Source organism: Ascaphus truei, chromosome 8, assembly GCF_040206685.1.
Source record: "Ascaphus truei isolate aAscTru1 chromosome 8, aAscTru1.hap1, whole genome shotgun sequence".
Classification (NCBI taxonomy): domain Eukaryota; kingdom Metazoa; phylum Chordata; class Amphibia; order Anura; family Ascaphidae; genus Ascaphus; species Ascaphus truei.
In genome coordinates this window covers 12331126-12349507 of record NC_134490.1, presented here as the reverse complement: position 1 = coordinate 12349507, position 18382 = coordinate 12331126, and the positions used below count along the sequence as shown (strand labels likewise).

The following is an 18382-nucleotide window of genomic DNA, read 5'->3' as shown; positions in this document are numbered from 1 at the left end:
TGGTCTTATGTTTTCAAACAGTAACAAGTCAAACCTAGATGGCTTGTTGTAATATGCAGTGCACCGCTATGCCATACAGCCAGTGGAACATATCCCATGGAGGGTCCCCCTAAACTGTACTATTAATGTCCACCATCCAGTAGTGGGGAGCTGGCAATCCCTACTTTAAAACTCAACAATCACAGGCACGTTATAATATCCCATGTCACACAATTCATGCTCAATCCAAAAAGAACATTCTGTCCCCAGCTGTGACAACTAAATAACAGGCATATAACACACAAAAAGCAGTCATGCATCAAACATACAGTATGGCAGATGGGCTTTTCTGCCTTCTTCCGCCCGCCCCCCCCTCCCCCCATTTCTTTGTCACCTTGTGCAAGCCCCTTACCTGTTAGTTTCCTCCCTTTACATTAACCTGGAATGGCCACATGGCCCTGTCCATCTTTCAAAAGTTATTTGCAGAAAACGTCTTTTTATTCTTTTGACCTATGAATGCCATCAATCAAATGAGCACTTTCTGCTGTACTTGGCTGCAAGAAACACTTGTTACCACAATAACAAACACTGCAGCATTGTGTGGATCACAGTATACATAAAAACTTTCTCACTTTAGCATACAACACAGCAATAGTTGCCTACCCAAGCGTGCAGTGCAACTCAGCAAAATACATAACAGGTTGCAAACGAATGGTTATGTCAACAATGAAAAGAATTTATAGAACAACTCAGTGTGAAAAATGTAGTTAAAGAGCATAAGATTTAGGATTATTTGATCCCCAAACCATTACAGTAAATAGCTGTGTGAATTGCTCTTTTGACAGTGTGGACTGGTAATTGGTAAACATAGGGAAAAGGGCGACGAGGCTGAACCAGCTCAGTGGAAGAGTGTTCCATTTCACAGGACTCAGTTTAACTCTTTCACTGTCAATGTTGCACTCGGTGAAGTAAGGTAAAGATGGAAAGAATAATAGCGAATACACAAGTCTAATATCGGTGCTTCAGAAATTACTGAGGATAAGCGATAAATAAAGCCTTCAATCCAATAAAGCATAATAGCTGATAAATAGTTGTTTGGGGTTCTTTCTTCACATATAAAGGGTGACTGGGGGTAGGTAAGTAAGTGCTCACAATATTAAACATCAATGGTCAGCTGTAGTAGCCTATGGTTGCCAACTGGCCAGCAACCACAGAATACCCTCCTTAAACACTTGGGTGTCCAGCGTTTTGGAGCAACATACCAAACACGCCCAGAATATTCAATTGTCCATTAATGGTATTAACATTTCAGCAACTATTTTGGCTCTGATAAAGTGTTGAGTTGTTGCTTGTTGTGATACAATTAAATGTAAACATGTCCTACTTCGATGAAATTAGTATACAGAGCATTTAAAACCTCACAGGTTAAAAATGACTACTGTAGCTGTTTCATCTCATGCGAGTCTCCTGAAGGGCATCATAATAATGAATCTATACTTTATACAGTTAGCAAACGGCTAACTCATACCAACATATACAAGTAGACAATAGATTCTGCTTTTCTTAGGCACTCCAAAGCTGCAATAAGCAAAAAGGGACATCTAGCAATTCACCATGGTCAGTGTAGAAGTTGTGCTTATTGTACATTGTGTTAACATTATTGCTGTTTATTGGCATCACAAATGTGATTTACAAAAAATATGTTAACTGTTCTTCTAGTGCTATCACCTGCAAATACAGAAAATGAAACACTGCAGTCATGAAAGTCTGGAGTTACAAATGACCTTAGGTCTCCCTGCAGTATACAATTCTGATCACAGAACTCGTGAATTCATTCATTAGCTCTCAGAAAAATTATATTGCAAAGTAATATATATTTTTTAAATACACAACAGCGGTTTTAATTATTATGAGTTATAATAATCGCCGACATTGAGGATGGTTTCATGTCATCTCCTCTGTGAAATATACGTGTAAGGTATTTAATCTAATATGAAATGCTAAAAAATAGTTTTGTAAGCTTTTAGGGTAGGGATCCACTTTTTCTGTGCAATACACTGTATGTCTATACAGTAGAAATACACTTTCTAACACTTCCTTTAGAGCTTTATCATGTTGGACTCTACATTTTCTGTTTGTTTTTTGACCTTGAAAATAAATACATTTCTTCATTGATAAAGTTGCTGGTCTTTCTGCTCCATAGCTTAGCTGTAGTATAACTCTGACAGAAGCTTTTGATAGAAAATACATTATGATATTGTTACTGGCAGCATGACAGACCTTGTTCATTTGAGGTCATCTTGCACCAAAATTCTCAATTTCTGTCACTCTGGTGGGAATAAAATTATGTTTTATTGCAATTGCACTTTAGCGCTACAATATTTCACCTATTATACACCCGATTTTCCATTGCTGAAAAAAAATTGGGTATTATTTTTTTTCACATATAATTTATATTGGGTGGTTTTTGGGGGGTATTGGGAACTTGGTACAGACATCAAAAAGGTGTGAGGGGGGAAAGGGTGTCTTCCACAATATTCACAGGGAAACAACACAATAACAATTTGTAATACAACCTTGACGGACATGGTATGGCTCCATTGATCCTACAGGCTCACTTCAATATAAACCCCTGCCCCATGTTTCCATCCATGGCTCCCATATTTTGTGGAATGTTTTAACCTTGTGCCTGAGGAAGGCTCCAGCCGTTCCATTCCCATGACCTCACCTACCAATTTCTCCACTACTGCTCTAGGAGGGGTTCAGTGGTTCTACCACCATGCAGCTACTGTGCATGTTGCCGCAGTTAACATAGGGGTTATCAGTTTCTTGCTGGCCGAACGTTAGGTATTATTAGTCAACTGTGTGCCCTTTCATCGCTAAAGGGGCCAGAAAAACAAAGCAATACAGCCCTGGACTCTTTGTTCGCTAAAGGGTTAAAAGACAGTTTTAGAAGAATATACAGTAGATTACTAACCTCGTTGATGAAATTTTGGGCCCCTCTTGGACTCAGAAGTAAGATGGCTCTCCTCAAGGTATCACGATAACGATTTAACTCCTCTGTTTTCATGGAGGTAAAAAGACTGGCAAAAACCCTGCTGATGTTTCTGTCGACTTTTTGTAAGGACACGTCAAGCCCTAACCTTGAAGCCTGGTCCAGAAATCCCTGCAATCCACGGATATCTAAAACAGAAAACATAGGTATGTTTGTCAATTTAGAGCTGTGTTGGAGCTAAACAACTTTCTCCTTTGCTTGCTGATTTTCTTAAGAGAATCTGTACACAGACATTACCCACAGAACACAAATCGCAACTGTAAGGTAATATTTTCAGCACTTACTAAATAGTTTTTAGTTGAAACATGAAAAATAAAACCTGGTACTATATTTTTGACCCAATATTATGAAGACCCATCCTCCTCTACATCTTGGTATATGAAATGAACTCATTATTTTTTATCCCTCATATACCTGGTAATCTTTAGAGTCCGGCTCATGCAGTTACCATAGACCAGGTCAGCTCAAGTCCTCAAGGGCCACCAACAGGTCAAGATTTAAGGATATCCCTGCTTCAGCACAGGTGGACCAATCAGTGGCTTAGTTGTTAGTGGCCTTCGAGGACTGAAGTCTATCAACCCTGCCGTAGACAATGTACCTTAAGAAAGTTATAGTTTAACCCTTTAAGTATGCCATGACATAGCCACCGCAAAGCGTCATGGTTTTTTGTTTTAGGGGACTCAGTGTTGACTCTCAGAAGAGGAGAACATATCTTCTTCTATTCCCGTCATCAGTGATGGGGCAATCACGAGCAGCCGAGGTCCCTCCAGCACTCGGAGGGATAAGCAGCACTCCGGGCTGCTGGTTTGTTTTTTAACCCTCCTCCCCCATTTTTTTCACATGGTGGGAAGCTAGGGGTCCCATGTAAATCTTCTGCACCATGTGGACCAGTAGGAAACGATAACGCATGACTGCTTTAATGCAGGATATAGGCCGAGATGTACGGTACATCTCTCACTCTTCTCCTCTTGGGACAAAATATAGTCGTATAGGGCAATTACCTAAGCAAGTCATATTTTTGGGGGTTTGTGTTAAAAGGACATTGAATGGAACGATTCTGACTTTAAAGGGTGACACTCCATTGAAGATTGATTGGTATTAGAAGTGAGCTAGTCGCTCCTCAAATAACTGAGACTCAACCCACCATACACAGACCCAGTTACAACAGAATCACTAACACCTCCAATGGAAACCCTCTGGATAAAGACACAAAAGAATTATGCAGAAATAAAAGGCAGATTTCCACGAATTATGTGACAAATATGCAATGGTTCAGATTGTCTGTAATCAGATGGTTTGCTTTTATACTGAGTAAGACAATACTATTTGCAATACCATTGTCACTTTTAGAAACTGAATTCCATGTACCACCCCCTACCCTACTGTATGTTACATAAACCCCTATACATTGCACACATCTGCGTGGAAGACTGTCAAAATATGGACTGCAGATCTAGTAAGATCAGTACATTTTCATGACTTGCCTGTCCTATAAATTATTTGAAGGTGAAATGATGATCGTTGTGTTGACTTAAGTTCTTTTACCTATTTGCTAAATGTCTGGAAAAGATATAACAGGCTTTGCAATTGTTCTTCGGATAAAAATAGATGCAGCTAAAGCCCATTTTGACCTAAGACACTGTTAAACAGACTGCTAATAGACAGTATTTTTGCTGTGCCTCTCAAAATATGACCTCAATGGCAGGAAAGCAGTGGACACACAAGACGTTTGGAAAAAATATTTCTTTATTGAAAATACATTATCCTCTTAAGCATTTCTGTCCCAACTGAGAACAAAACGCGTAGGAAGAATATGTATATTCAATAAAGCAACCTTCTCTTCAAACTTCTTGAGTGCCTGTTGCTGTCCCACTATTGAGGTCATTCAAACACAGAATCGACCTGAAGATCAGACCCCTGATAGCACATGGTTCACCGCATTAACATTGATTAAAATATATACAGTAAGCTGCTAAGGTATATATTGTAGGGAGGAGGCATAGTGCTTGTGCAGTATATTTGAATACGTTTGTGAGTTTTCTACCCTCAGACTTTTATACATTGTATGACCTTTATTCCCCATCTAGAAACCAGTAGATTGTGAACACAGCACTATACACAGATTTTTCAGGTTCAAAACCCTGTTCCATAGACTTAACAAGCACATTTTTGGGGCACATGCAAATAAATTGAACACTGGTGTGCAAACTGTTACTGTTATTACACGGATATCTGCACTACGACAGAGATAGTGAGGGTAACTGTATTTTTCAAACCCCTTTCAGTACAATAAAAGCCCTGCATAATGTGGAAGTACGCATGCGCCCAGATCTGCCATGTGTATTGTCCGTGTTGCCAGTCCTCAATGTTCCACCACACATCTCAGTAAGTTATCTCTTTTAATGTGTAGAGGAAATGACTGGGAATTGGGGCAGGAATTGAGGTTTTGCAGTTGTAGCCAGAGACACTTCAAAGGGTCTCATTTCTCTACGACGTAGAGTCTACGTAGACAAAACTAAAGTGTTGAAAGTATGAATGAGTAATAAACTGTAATATTTTGCAGTATGTTAATTTTCATTGGGGTGGAGGGAGGTTTATAAAAAAAAACTTTTGATTTAATGGATCTGGCAATGTCATCTATTACAGGTTTATGTGCTAACAGGGTTTTTTCTTTACCCTATAAATATCCAGTGGAATAAGAAGAAGGATTGGAATGTCCTTGAGAATAATAAAATACATTATGCAGGTGATTGCAATCATTCAGGATTCTATAGTTTTTAAGATTACGGTAATACTAGTAATGCCCCTAGATAGTTACAGGTTCTATGAATTTTATTAATGCAATAATCACACAAAAAAGTAGTTCCTTAATGGCTCATTACATTTTGGTTGTCAGGCAAACATAATTATAAACCAGGGCAAAAAAAAATGCAGAAATCATTCTGTACATGACTGAGATCACTGATCTTCAGAAAAGTTCATTCTTTCAGAGTAATTGCACAAACTGTCTAATACAATTTTGTTCACAAAGTATGAGCTTGAGAAAAGGTTTTGATCCAACTCTTGACAAATTCAATGGATTAATTTGAATTGAGATCCACATTATATTGTATAGGGCCTATAATATTAACATTACAAGTGAAAATGGGATGCTTTCTTTATTACTATACAAATTAAATCTCCTAAAAGCGATATAAATGTCCCCACTCAATTCTTACAATTCAATTATCATCCTAAATGATTACAAATATGTAGCTTATGTTTTTAGTTATTTTAGAACCTGTAAAAATGGACGCAAATATTCTGCCAATGATTAAATCCATAATACAAATGTAAAAATAAATACATTATTGAATGTGTTTCTGAATAATGTTATGTATTTCTCTCCTAAGGGGATTGTATTTTTATCCTGTAGTTAGTACGTGACTAGCGTTATATTAACAGAGAACATATTTGGAGTTAGGAAGCTGTTCAAATCATTTTTCATTCTGTACTAAAGACAAAGTTTATAGATGAGAACTTAGTATCACATTACTTAGTACAGTATTACCTTCCACAGTCCCTAAAGAGGAGGAAATTACCAATACTGATTGCCTGATGATTAATCCAAATATTACCCCCAAACAAAAATAGATAATCTTCTATTAATCTTCTGTAGAAACACAATTTATTGTCAAATTAAAATGTAATTACTGTAAATAGTGTATGTACGGTGATTCCCCTGTGCTTCACAGCAGCAATCCAAGAGATGTTTTTTATTTATTTATTTTGTACATAGCATTGAAGCAGGGGGTCTCCAGAGCTGAACCCCATTCATTTCAGCTCCGAGGACCCCCTGCTTTCCATGATAATTACCTACGTAGGTCGTATACGTATATCCTGCTGGTTTAAATCCCCCAGTCATGTGGACCAATAGGAAGCCGCACCGGATGACGTCACATGCTTCCTATTGACCCGAATGATGCGGGAGCGTTAAATCCACCACTATGTGAACCACAGATAGCTCAGCGGATTGGTTACCGCTACCCTCTATGGAGGTAAGTATCTCCGGAAGCAGGGGGTCCCCGGAGCTACTGTACATTTTTCTTTTTTAAACCTCACTTGGATCAGATGTTTTATGTGTATAAATATTTTGCAGACAGGAACCTGCAATGCGTTGTTTTAGTAACTGTAAGTAACCCTGGGCTGACAAAAGCTAAAAAGTGACACAAATGACTTTTTATGTGCGTCCTGTGGCAATATGGGACATTCCTAATACCATAGTTAAACTTCTGATTTTCATTTTCAAATCATTAAACATGTGATCTTTGTGTTGTATTAAATTGCTGGATCATGCTCATAATTCCATCGATTCTTCGATCAACATTCATTAAACACTGAATTAATTTCTACCAATAAAACATCATGCTAAGAATTCCTAGGAAACAGGCTTTACCCAACTTTAAAGCAGTAATACGGGTTTCACTTTTTTGTCTTTATTATTACAGGATTGAAGCAGGAGGTCTTCGGAGCTCTGGGGATCCCCCTGCTTCCGGAGATACTTACCTCCATACCAGTGCCTAACATAAGGGAGGCATTTAAAAGCCCCACATCACGCGGGCCAATAGAAAGCTGTGACATCATCCAGTGCGGCTTTCTATTGGCCCGCGTGGCCAGCACATTTAAACTGAGATCTCTACTCATCTCCCCAAAGTCCCGTTTTTATTTATTTAAAAAAAAAATGTGAACCAGAGCTAAATCGCACAATTTTCCACTGTGGGGACCCTCGGTAAATGAGGTACTGATCGGTGAATTTATCAGGCTTAGTCCAGACTGGCACAGCCCCTCAGACACTCGATCGTATGAAAGATACTCCAAAGAACAGGGCAGCTGACAGGGGGGAGAGCCGGGACAAGTGTCCCGGGCCCAGTGGCCCGACTGGCTCTGGAAGTTGGACCCGGCCAGGTGGGATTTTAGAGACAGAGGGGAAAGAGTGAAATGGGGGAGGTAAATACTTGGGGAAATGGGGGGGGGGGAATAGAGGAGGGGGCTTGCAAGGTGGTGTGAAATGGGGGGTTTGCAAAGCCGCTGACACTTGGGGGGGGTTCTGGTCGAAACTCTAGTCCTGGGCCCCAGGAAATCTGTCAGCAGTCACGTGAATCCTTCCATTCCACAGAACCGCAGAACGCGATCTCTCCTAGAAAAGCCAGGAGGTAGGTTATGAGGTAGTTACTATGTCATGGGGCCCCTGGAGTGCCAGACCCTATGACATAGTAGCTACAGCTAAAGGGCACACAAAGTGTTAAATCTCCCTCCAGGGGAAACAAAATGGCTGACAAATTTCAGGTCAGTAGAATTCTGTAACATCATCAGTTGCAGCTTCCATTGGGCTGCCTTTTAAATCCTCTTAAAGAATGCATACCAATAACTTCAGTTATCTCACGTCCCCATGGTTCAACTGTGCTGGTAAAAAAAAGGGAAGGTATTTAGGAGGGATTGTTGCTTTAAACTGATGCGTAATTAATCTTTTCCCGTAATATGGAGCAAAAGTTCAAATCCCAAACTTTACATTATGAGAATTACAGAAACGTATATTTAAATGCTATATCAACTTACCGACCTAATGTAAAAAAACAATGTTTCAGTGATAAAGATGCTGCCATTCTTATGTTTTTGGCAACGAATATTTGCATATTGGAGTTTTTTTTAACCCTTTTAGTGCCCATCACATTAATGTTTCTGCAAACAAAAAATACATATACTGTAGGCATATACAAAAGGCATCAAACTGATTTAACCTCTTAGGCACTATTGGTTTATTTTGGTCCCACCATAGGGCTGACACTGTGCCTTTAAATATTTTATTAACAACTAGCCTTTCAGATAAGATGCCTGCATCCAACGCAGCACAGTGCAGTGATATTTAAATTGTATGAGTTAAACCAGTGTTTTTCAAGTGGGGCTCCCCAGGCGCCCCTAAAGGGTTCCCTGCAATTGCAAATGGTACCAAACACAGAAGAATTTACGATGCATCTGATCTCAGAAGCGCTATTAGAGAGGGTTGGGGTTCCTTATAATGCATCTGATCTCAAAACACACTATTAGAGACGGTTGGGGTTCCTTATAATTCATCTGATCTCAAAACACACTATTAGAGACAGTTGGGGTTCCTTACAACGTATCTGATCTCAGACACACTATTAGAGAGTGTTGGTTCTGTACAACGTATCTGATCTCAGACATGCTACAGTATTAGAGATGGATGGGGTTCCTTTTAGGCTAAGGCCCCGCTGCACGAGCCGGCGCGCCCACACTGCGTTCAGGCGGCGCGTGCACGGCACTTCACCGCTATATGCGGTCTTTAGGGAGCCGGTTTTCAGCGTGCAGGCAGCTGATCTGTATGCTCCGTGGAGCTCCGTTGGCCACTGTATACATCAGATGCCTGCCTTGCCATCCACTGAAGGGAGGGGGAAAGTAATAGGCACTGAAGCCTGACCGCTTTCACTTTGAGCCGGGACCACCCCCCAGCAGCCGGAGCTGGCCGCGACCTTCCCAGCACACACAGCCTGCAAAACGGGCACGGGAGGGAGGGAGCGGGGGGGGAGTGCTGCCAAGCTGCACAGAAGACAGTGCATATTTCGATTCACGCAAACAAGTCCCTGCGCTCCAGACAGTTCCCCTCCTCCCCTCATTGGCTCCCTGCCGCACCACGTAACGCGTCGCCGCTTGGGATCCCGATCCTCGTGTTTCCCCTGCTGGCTGACGCGTCACAGTGCGCAGGGAGCCTTGCAGCAAGGAGGGACTGGGGCTGGCTCCGGGGGAAACTCCGGTCTTGTGAGTGACGCGCTCGCGGCCGGGCGCGCCGCCGGATGCAGCGGGACCCAGGCCTTCCAATGCATCTAATCTCTGCAATTAGAGAGGGTTCCTCAGAATTTCCCAGTATAATTATAGGTTCCTTAACCAAAACAAAAAGGTTAAAGAAATCACTCTATAGCAGTTACTTTTTGTTACAAACTTTGTAAGTCAACTGAGTTCTACCCACTGAACTGAAAAATGAGAATGCATTGCTGTTTTAATAGGTTGTGGGTATCACGGCAGCAAAATAAGAACAAGAAAAACAGACAATCAACCATAATTTAGAAAGAATAGAAAAGCAAAGAAGCAGAAAATGAAACAAAGACAAAGAATAATTTCCCAATACTCATGTTCACGGTATAAAAAAATAGTGAGGGAAACAAGAACTCAGTACTATTGTATTTAGATATTAAAAGGTGCATATTGTGCTCTGCTTTGTACAGTATGCTTGTGAACAATATCAAATGATGGTGTACACAGGTAATTAATCAGATGTAAGCTACCCAATTTCCCTATTTCCTGTTATGTTATACTTTTTAAACACATACGGTCGTGTTGACGCCAGCAAATTATGAATTACTTTGTAATATTAATTTATTTCACTACAGTATTTATTTAATTTATATACATTGCATTGGTTGTATTTCCAAACACAATATTTCCCTGCAATGTATGACTAGACACAGATTGAAGAATTCCCAGGAGTTGTGTCCAGACTGGGAGTAAATCTTCCACTAACTTTGTACCTGCCCAATCTCAAAGGTTCATTTCTATCACTTACTCTACTACTGAAACCAACACTATTACCCTGGTAGTGGTCTGTCAGCTTTGGGGTTTGTGGGAGAACATATTCCATTGTATTCCCAAGATCTGCTGGCCTTATTATAAATACATCCCCTAAAAACAACAGATAGCAGAGATGGTGCTTATAAAAAGATATAAACAATATTCTTCACTTGAATGTATACTGAGGAGTGCTATATACTTTTGTGAACCTGGTTTAGTGAAGTAACCTTATGGTGGTGATGGTGATGTTGGTGGTGGTGGTGATGATGGCGGTGGTGCTGATGGTGGTACCACTCCCCAGCCACAGCAAGAATCAGCTGGAGGTCAATGACATTGAATCCCATCCCCAATCCCCCCCCCCCCCCCACTTAGACAATGAACCTCCAGTTTTAAATACATGTAAACTGGGAATGTGAAGTTCGAGTCAGCCTAGGGCTAGTATTGGTATTACTGAAATTGAGACCGTGGAGAAGCAGATTGAGAATGTGAATTAAACAGCCAGTTCTAGGCAAAAGCCAGCACCACCAATGAAAGCTGCTGTTACTGCTGCCACTAAGTTCTCTGCAAAAGGACAAAATCCTTGTCAGATTCAACAACATTCATGAATGCCAAACAAGCTCTGTCACTGATAGTACAAGACTCTGAAGAGCTGTTCAGAGAGACAGGTGAAGAAGACAGAGAGTCACTGGGACATGATGACCCTGAGGAGCAGGGGATGGACTTGATGTTAGTTCATGTATTCAAATATCACCTGTTGTGAATGAGGATTCTGATGATGATAATAGTGTGAGAGACTGTAACTTGGAAATGGATTTGAAAAGTGGTGGTTGTGATGAATGTTATAATGCTTCAGATGCAAGTGATCATGGTAAAAGATTGTGAAAAGGCATCAACAAGTAAAGGAAAAGCTGCAAGCAGTAACACGCTTATGTACTTACTGACTTACTGCAATCTACACGTATGTAGTTCACTGATTACTGCAATCTAAGATCCTAAGAATTGGTGCCCCAGCCATTGCCAAACCAATTGCTTCCATAGTCAACACTATTATGTCTGCAGGCCATATCCCTGCAAAACTGCCAGAGTTGTCCCAATCTTCAAAAGTGGGGACAAAAACACTGTCTCGAACTACAGGCTTCTTCCAATACTATCCAAAGAACTCTCTTCTCCCAATACTATCCAAAGTCATGGGAAAATGTGTTCACTCCCAATTAAGTGATAACTATACTAAGACAAATTTCCCTAGCCAATTCCAATTTGGCTTTCCCCACAAACACTCCACGGTAACTACCCTGCTAAAAGTTTGTAATGAAATCCAATGTGGAATGGAACTGGAACAACTCACTGGTGCAATATGCCTAGATTTTGCAAAGGCTTTTGATACTGTTGATCATGTCATTATGCTTAACAAACTCCAGTGCTCTGGAATAGTGAAGCATGCTTTAAACTGGTTTCATTCCTACCTATAAGGTAGATCCCAACATGTGTCTATCTCAGGCTCTAACTCCAACTCCTTGGATATCACCTGTGGTGTCCTATAAGGCTCTGTTCTGGGGCCCCTTTTCTCAGTGTTCATCAATGATCTTCCTGCAGCTTGTAAGGAAGCTTCAATACACATATGTATGCAGATGACACAATCTTATATGCACACAGCCCTAGCCTCTCCGACCTTGAACACATACCGCGATCTGACTTTTTGAGACTTGAAAATTGGATTTCCCAAAACAAACTGTATTTAAACACTGACAAGACTGTAACAATGGTATTTGGGACCAAGGCTACATTTTTAAAGCTTCCAATGACTGAGTTCCAGATCAGAACCAATGCTAATACCACCCTAACCCCTGTTACCAGTTTTAAATTATTTATTTATTTAAAACATATTTTACCAGTAAGTAATACATTGAGAGTTACCTCTCATTTTCAAGTATGTACTGGGCAAATAGTTAAAATGACAAATAGTACATGGTTACAAATACAGTTACATAAATGAACAGGTATACATTATATACAAGACATAGCATGCACAGTTAGACATAATATATATTATAGGCGTATGTAACAGTTACAAACCAGATTAAAATGTGAGACAGCTTTAGTTTTTAAAGAACTTAAACTGGTGGTGGCTGTGAGAGTCTCCAGGAGATTGTTTCAGTTTTGGGGTGCACGGTAAGAGGAGGAGCGGTCGGATAATTTTCTGAACCTTGGGACCATAAACAGTCTTTTGGAGTCAGATCTCAGATGATAAGTGCTGCATGTGGTAGGGGTGAGGAGCTTGTTCAGATAGCTGGGTAGCTTGCCCAGGAAGTATTTGAAAGCAAGACAGGAAAGATTAACTTTGCGCCTAGACTCAAGTGATGACCAATCTAGTTCTTTGAGCATTTTGCAGTGATGTGTGTTGTAGTTGCATTGGAGAACAAAATGGCATATTGAATTGTAGAGGGTGTCAAGTTTGCTAAGGTGGGTTTGGGGTGCTGAGCCATATACTATACTATTGGCTTTAGCATTTGCTGTGCAATACGCTTTCTGACCAGCAGGCTTAGGGAGGATTTGTTCCTGCAAAGTACACCTAGTTTGGCATAGCTTTTGGATGTCAGGGTATCAATGTGCATCCTGAATGTTAAATGGGAGTTAAATGACAGTTGTGTAGTTTGCTGATGCCATTTGAAGCCACCGCTCTTGTGAGCTGTGATAATGTTAGCATAAGCTAGATCATCTCTCTGATTTTCCTCTTTGAACAAAACATTAAATGATACGCAACATAACGGTGACGACGATGAGAATAATGAAATGGTGACAATGTTTGCTAAATTGAAGTGAAGGAGAAGCTAATTGATTGTGTCCAGGCAGAGATGGAGGAAAGGCAGAGAGGTGATGGCAATGAAGTAAATGTTTATAGAGGGCGGCATCAGTGGTGGTACATTCCATACAGATACAGACAACACGGTGGTCATCATCACCAGCTACCCCACTTTCTTCTTCTGAAGTCAAGTGGTTTGTGGTGGTAATGGTGGTAATGGCAATGAGAGCAGCAGAACTCATCACTATGAAAAACGCTCTAAAACTATTGCATGGTTCGCACTAACACAGACGCAGAAGACACCTCTAATGCAACTAGTGCTTTGGACATGTTGGAGGCATATATCAGTGATAGTTCCCACTTTGTAATACTAATCGTTTTGAATACTGGGCTGTTAAAAGAAAAACATAACCAGCTCTTGTAAGGCTGAGTCCCCAGTCAGCACTGTGGCACGCACACATGGCGGGGATGGGGGGGGGGCGGCGCGTGCACAGTGCTATACCGCGATCTGCGGTCTGAGGGGAGAGAGAACGTTTGCGACGGGAGGGAGGGTGGCGGTAGGTTTGCGGGAGCGTGGCCATAATGTCCCGCGGCTGGTTCGCCCTCATTGGCTGAACCGCCGGCGGGGGCCAGCCACGCCTCCGTCGCAAATGCCAATCTGAAATTCCCCTGCCTGCCTGAAAACCTGTCGCGCACCGCTGGGGAAAGGTGCGCGACAAGTTAGGAACTGGGACCGGAGGAACTGGGGGGGTGGGGCTTGATCGCACAGCTAGTAGTTAGTGGGACCGCAGCCTAAGGGTGCCAGGGAATGTTTGCGTTTTCCTCCTGCAAGTGTGTTGTCAGAGAGAGAGTGTTTAGTACAGCTGGTGCAACCATAAGCGACCGTCGGACTAAACTGCCCCATGGTAGTGTGAAAAGGCTCACTTTTATCAAGATGAATCAACATTTTATTCCTCAGAAATATACAGCCCATGCACCCTATGTTCAAGAGGCTTGGGAGCAGGTTTAGTAGTTACTAAGATTACAAGACTACCAGTGGCACTACTCTACCCCTACTATAGCACTGAAAAAAGACCGTACAACAATAGCTGTCTGCCCATCTCCAGTATCATTGTCCATGGCACAACTAGTACTTGTTGGACTTGCCATTATGGCCACAGTCCACTGCACCACACCATCCATTGCAGAAATGTGTAAGTAGGGCAACATGTTAATTATATTTTATTTTGACCATCTTCTTATTTATGGGGTCCAAAACAGGCCAGCACCTAAACTGCTATGCCAGCCAGTGCCACACAACAACCACCATAACATCTAGTACGAGGGGACAATCACAAGGGTTCGTGGCCACAGAAGTTGAAGGACCTTCTGCACTGAAGGGGTTAAACAAATGTGATTATATTTACCATGAAAATGTAACTCTTTGGTTTCTTAGAAAATGATAGTGTCTCTTTGGGTAAATTAAGAAGCAGAGAGAGTGTGTATCAACAGTTTTTTCCCCTCTGGAATATGTCTGTAATCCTGTCCCCATGAGGACAAGCCCATATTATGCACAAGCTCTACTCGAGCGCCAGCTGACAAAGGAGGTGCTTTGCTTGCGAAAGCAAGGTTAAGTCCTGCTTTAAATAAATAATGACATCATACAAAAGGGAGGCACTATGACAAAGTGATGCTGCTCCCAAGTTTCATTTTAAAAACACATTTACTTGTCGTGCATAATTTTAAAAAAAAATGCATCAACCAAATTGTGCCCAGATAGTGTTACAGTATGTATTCAGACACAAACTAAGGTTTTACTACCCCAAGCAGCTCACAGTCTATGAATGACTAATCCAACATGTATTTCATGCAATCCTTTGTCCTGTAATTTCAGTACAAAATGTTTCCAGAGAATGTTCAAATTCAGACAAAGGTGTTTTTCATATCAGAATATTATATGAATATTTATCATGTTACAGTGTAATGAGCTGCGAGGCATTGCTACATATTTCTTTGTTCTCTGAACTTGAAAAAAAAGATGCTGTTAAAAAAAAATGAAGCATAAGATAGAACTGTAGATTAAAAACAATTTAGAAGAAATTGGGAGTCGTGGAAAACGCTGCAATTATTGTTTTAATCAAATATATTACACCAACTTTCAATTTGCCTTACGTTTCAAACTTACATTTCTAACGTTAGAATGTAAATGGGGTTATAATTGCTCCCAAATGTGGTACGTTTATATTATGCCAGGGCTCTCAACTCCAATCCTCAGGACCCACAACAGGTTTTCAGGATATCCCTGCTTCATCACAGGTAGTTCGGTCTTGACTGAGCCACTGATTTAGCCACCTGTGCTGAAGCTGGGACATCCTGAAAACCTGACCTGTTGAGGCGGTCTTGAGGACTGGTGTTGAAAACCTCTGTGTTATGCTATTTACTATTGTAGATAAAAGCCAAATATTGTTAATCTGGCTACATTGCCTCTGATATTTGATTTTCCAAGTGTCAAGTTTTTTTTCACCCTCCCTATCCTTAATCTCACAGCAATAAGCAGTTTCTTTAATTTACATCAAATTCAGCAAGAATTACTGTCCCTGTGATCAGGAGAAACTACAGTACGTGTAAATCCCTGGCACATATTTCCCTGTGGTCACCTCTGATGGATTGTATGCAGATTTCTAATATCCGTGATTTACAACCAGCTCTTCCTACAGCCCAGTGTCTATATTCACACTAATCATCTCTATTGTCGGGTTTCTCGGGTAATATTCTAATTATTATATATTGCTGCTTGTGTAGGCGGTTCTGTGTAATGTGAAATTCACAGGTAAAATTTGTTATAGGTATTAAGGTGATAAAAAGAGAAATTGCTCTCACCTCTCTGCTTGCGTGTCCGTGGCAGGTGTAATAAAAATGGCTGGGAATATGAAGTATTTTAATCAATCTGGTGCTTCAGGGGTTAATGTGGCAACAGTTTGACTTAAAAATACTAAGAACGTTTTTTTTTTTTTATGGCCTGTCAGACCAGCCCTGTGTTGTATGGGACTGATAGAATCTAGACATAAGGGCATTTGTTTTGTCAGAGATGAGATTAAATTATGGCTCTCCTGACACTAAAATAAATAAGCTACTTTCAAACACATTCTCTGGGGGTACTGCATGGTTCTGGGGCTAAGATGGTATTCCATAATAGAGTACATCTGTTAAAAATGAGGATACCCTTGGATGTCACCTGTTCTGTAGAATAACGCGTAGATATTCGTAACAGGTGCAATAAGACGAATGCAATAATTCCAAACCCTTTATGTTAAGGAGTTGAAAAGCAACAGATATCCATTTGTCACTCAAATTTAGGAGCCAGTCGGTCAAAATGATTATTGTTACATTCAGTAAACTCGCCTGAACCTATTGATATGACTCACATATGTCGTAGTTTTCAGGAAATTAAGTTATGAGTGTGTTTCTATATTCAGTCAGACTTATAAACGTCTCAAAAGAAGAGTTTTTGCTTTTAAGTCGTAAAACTGTCAACCCAGTGGCTGACTGATGACTGCGGGGGGTTTATGTGCTACTCAATGAAGGGTAGTTAGAATTCAAGAAGAGGTGTGTTTTGGAATCAGACACATGAGTTCTCATCTTTCCTACGTCAGTGACCACTCTGGCACAAACCTATGACATACAGTATGGTAACTGTGATGGTAGGGGGTAACCAGGTTATACAATAAAGGTTAAGCCCTCTGGTTACACCTGGAACCGTGGGGTCCCTGGTAGCTCCATAAGCCAGGGACCATGGATAATACATGTGGAAAACAAAGTGATCCCTGCTTTGTTCTGTTTTTATGTTCCCTTAGCCCTAGAACTGTGAGATTTCTTGTGTGTCCTTTTTAGTTGGGATAGTTGAGTGGAAATGCAATTATTTTGTTTGCAGGAGTTCGGGGGCCAAAGTTACCAGTAGTCGTTTAATTCTCCCTGGCGAGTAGGCATGATTTGCCGGTACAGTACATGTAATTCACCCCATCGGGGCTACCCAGTGTCCCCCAGACTCCTGAATTTAGAGCCCAAATATCCCCAATCCATTTCCTGTATAATTGTAAGGTTCTCCAAAGTATATTCTATATTAAAGTGTACTTTATAATGTGTTTAACATTTACTATAAGGCTCTATACAGTCCGCCAGGGCATGTGTTTAAGGTGCCAGCAAGTCTGCATAGAGTCTGTAGTTCAAAGGAAAGATAGAATGTTGAGAGGTGTCTGGGTGCTAAGTGGATGGGGCAGGGCGGAGTACTGAGTCTGGAGAACAGACACCCCTGTGGGGAGGACAATCTGGTTTGCAAGACTCAGTGGAGCCTACCCAATAGGTGGCAATAGGTTGACTGAAGGAAGCGACAGAATGTCGGCACGTTTTCCATTGGTCAATTCATATGTTTCTCCCACGGGGCATCCCGAGCCGATTTGACACACTCCTCCTCTGACGTCAGCCAAAGTATGAGACCCTGTTTCTATTGGCTGGCGGGGAGGTATTCCCACGCTCTGATTTGTCGCTCCTCCTTCCTACATGCTGAACATAGCTCAGTGGAGGGTATGTAAGGTGAAACCCCAGTCAGAGAACCAGACGATTTTGTGGCTTGAGTTGATGAAGTTAGTTTGGGCGTTTCAGAGCTGCTCTGTACCAAATAACAGAGCAACCATCTTCGTTTTGAAGCTATGAATGTCTGCCCTGCAGAGACTAAGTCAGATGCGAGGAGCAAGCTCTCATCTGAGAACGTAGCGGTCGTGGTCAGGGGTTCCTGCTGAATTTGTTCCAGTACAGTACTGCTGCGGCCAAGCTTAATCTAAAGCTTACCGCATTTTTTCTTGGCTTTTTAATTCTCGAGCCGAAATTGGCCACGCGCCAGCTGCATCTTGTGGCCGCGCGCGGCTGTTTCTTCAATCAGCGCTAATGGCGCT

General features: G+C 41.2%; 1 protein-coding gene across 2 annotated transcripts in view; it reads right to left on the bottom strand.

The window, feature by feature from the left end:
• GRID1 (glutamate ionotropic receptor delta type subunit 1) overlaps positions 1-18382 on the bottom strand; it is a 661414-nt gene that overhangs the window by 320390 nt on the left and 322642 nt on the right. For both annotated transcript variants that reach the window (XM_075610565.1, XM_075610566.1), the window contains exon 4: positions 2957-3162. In XM_075610565.1, coding sequence (XP_075466680.1) covers positions 2957-3162 — 206 coding nt within the window. The remainder of the gene's footprint in view (positions 1-2956; positions 3163-18382) is intronic.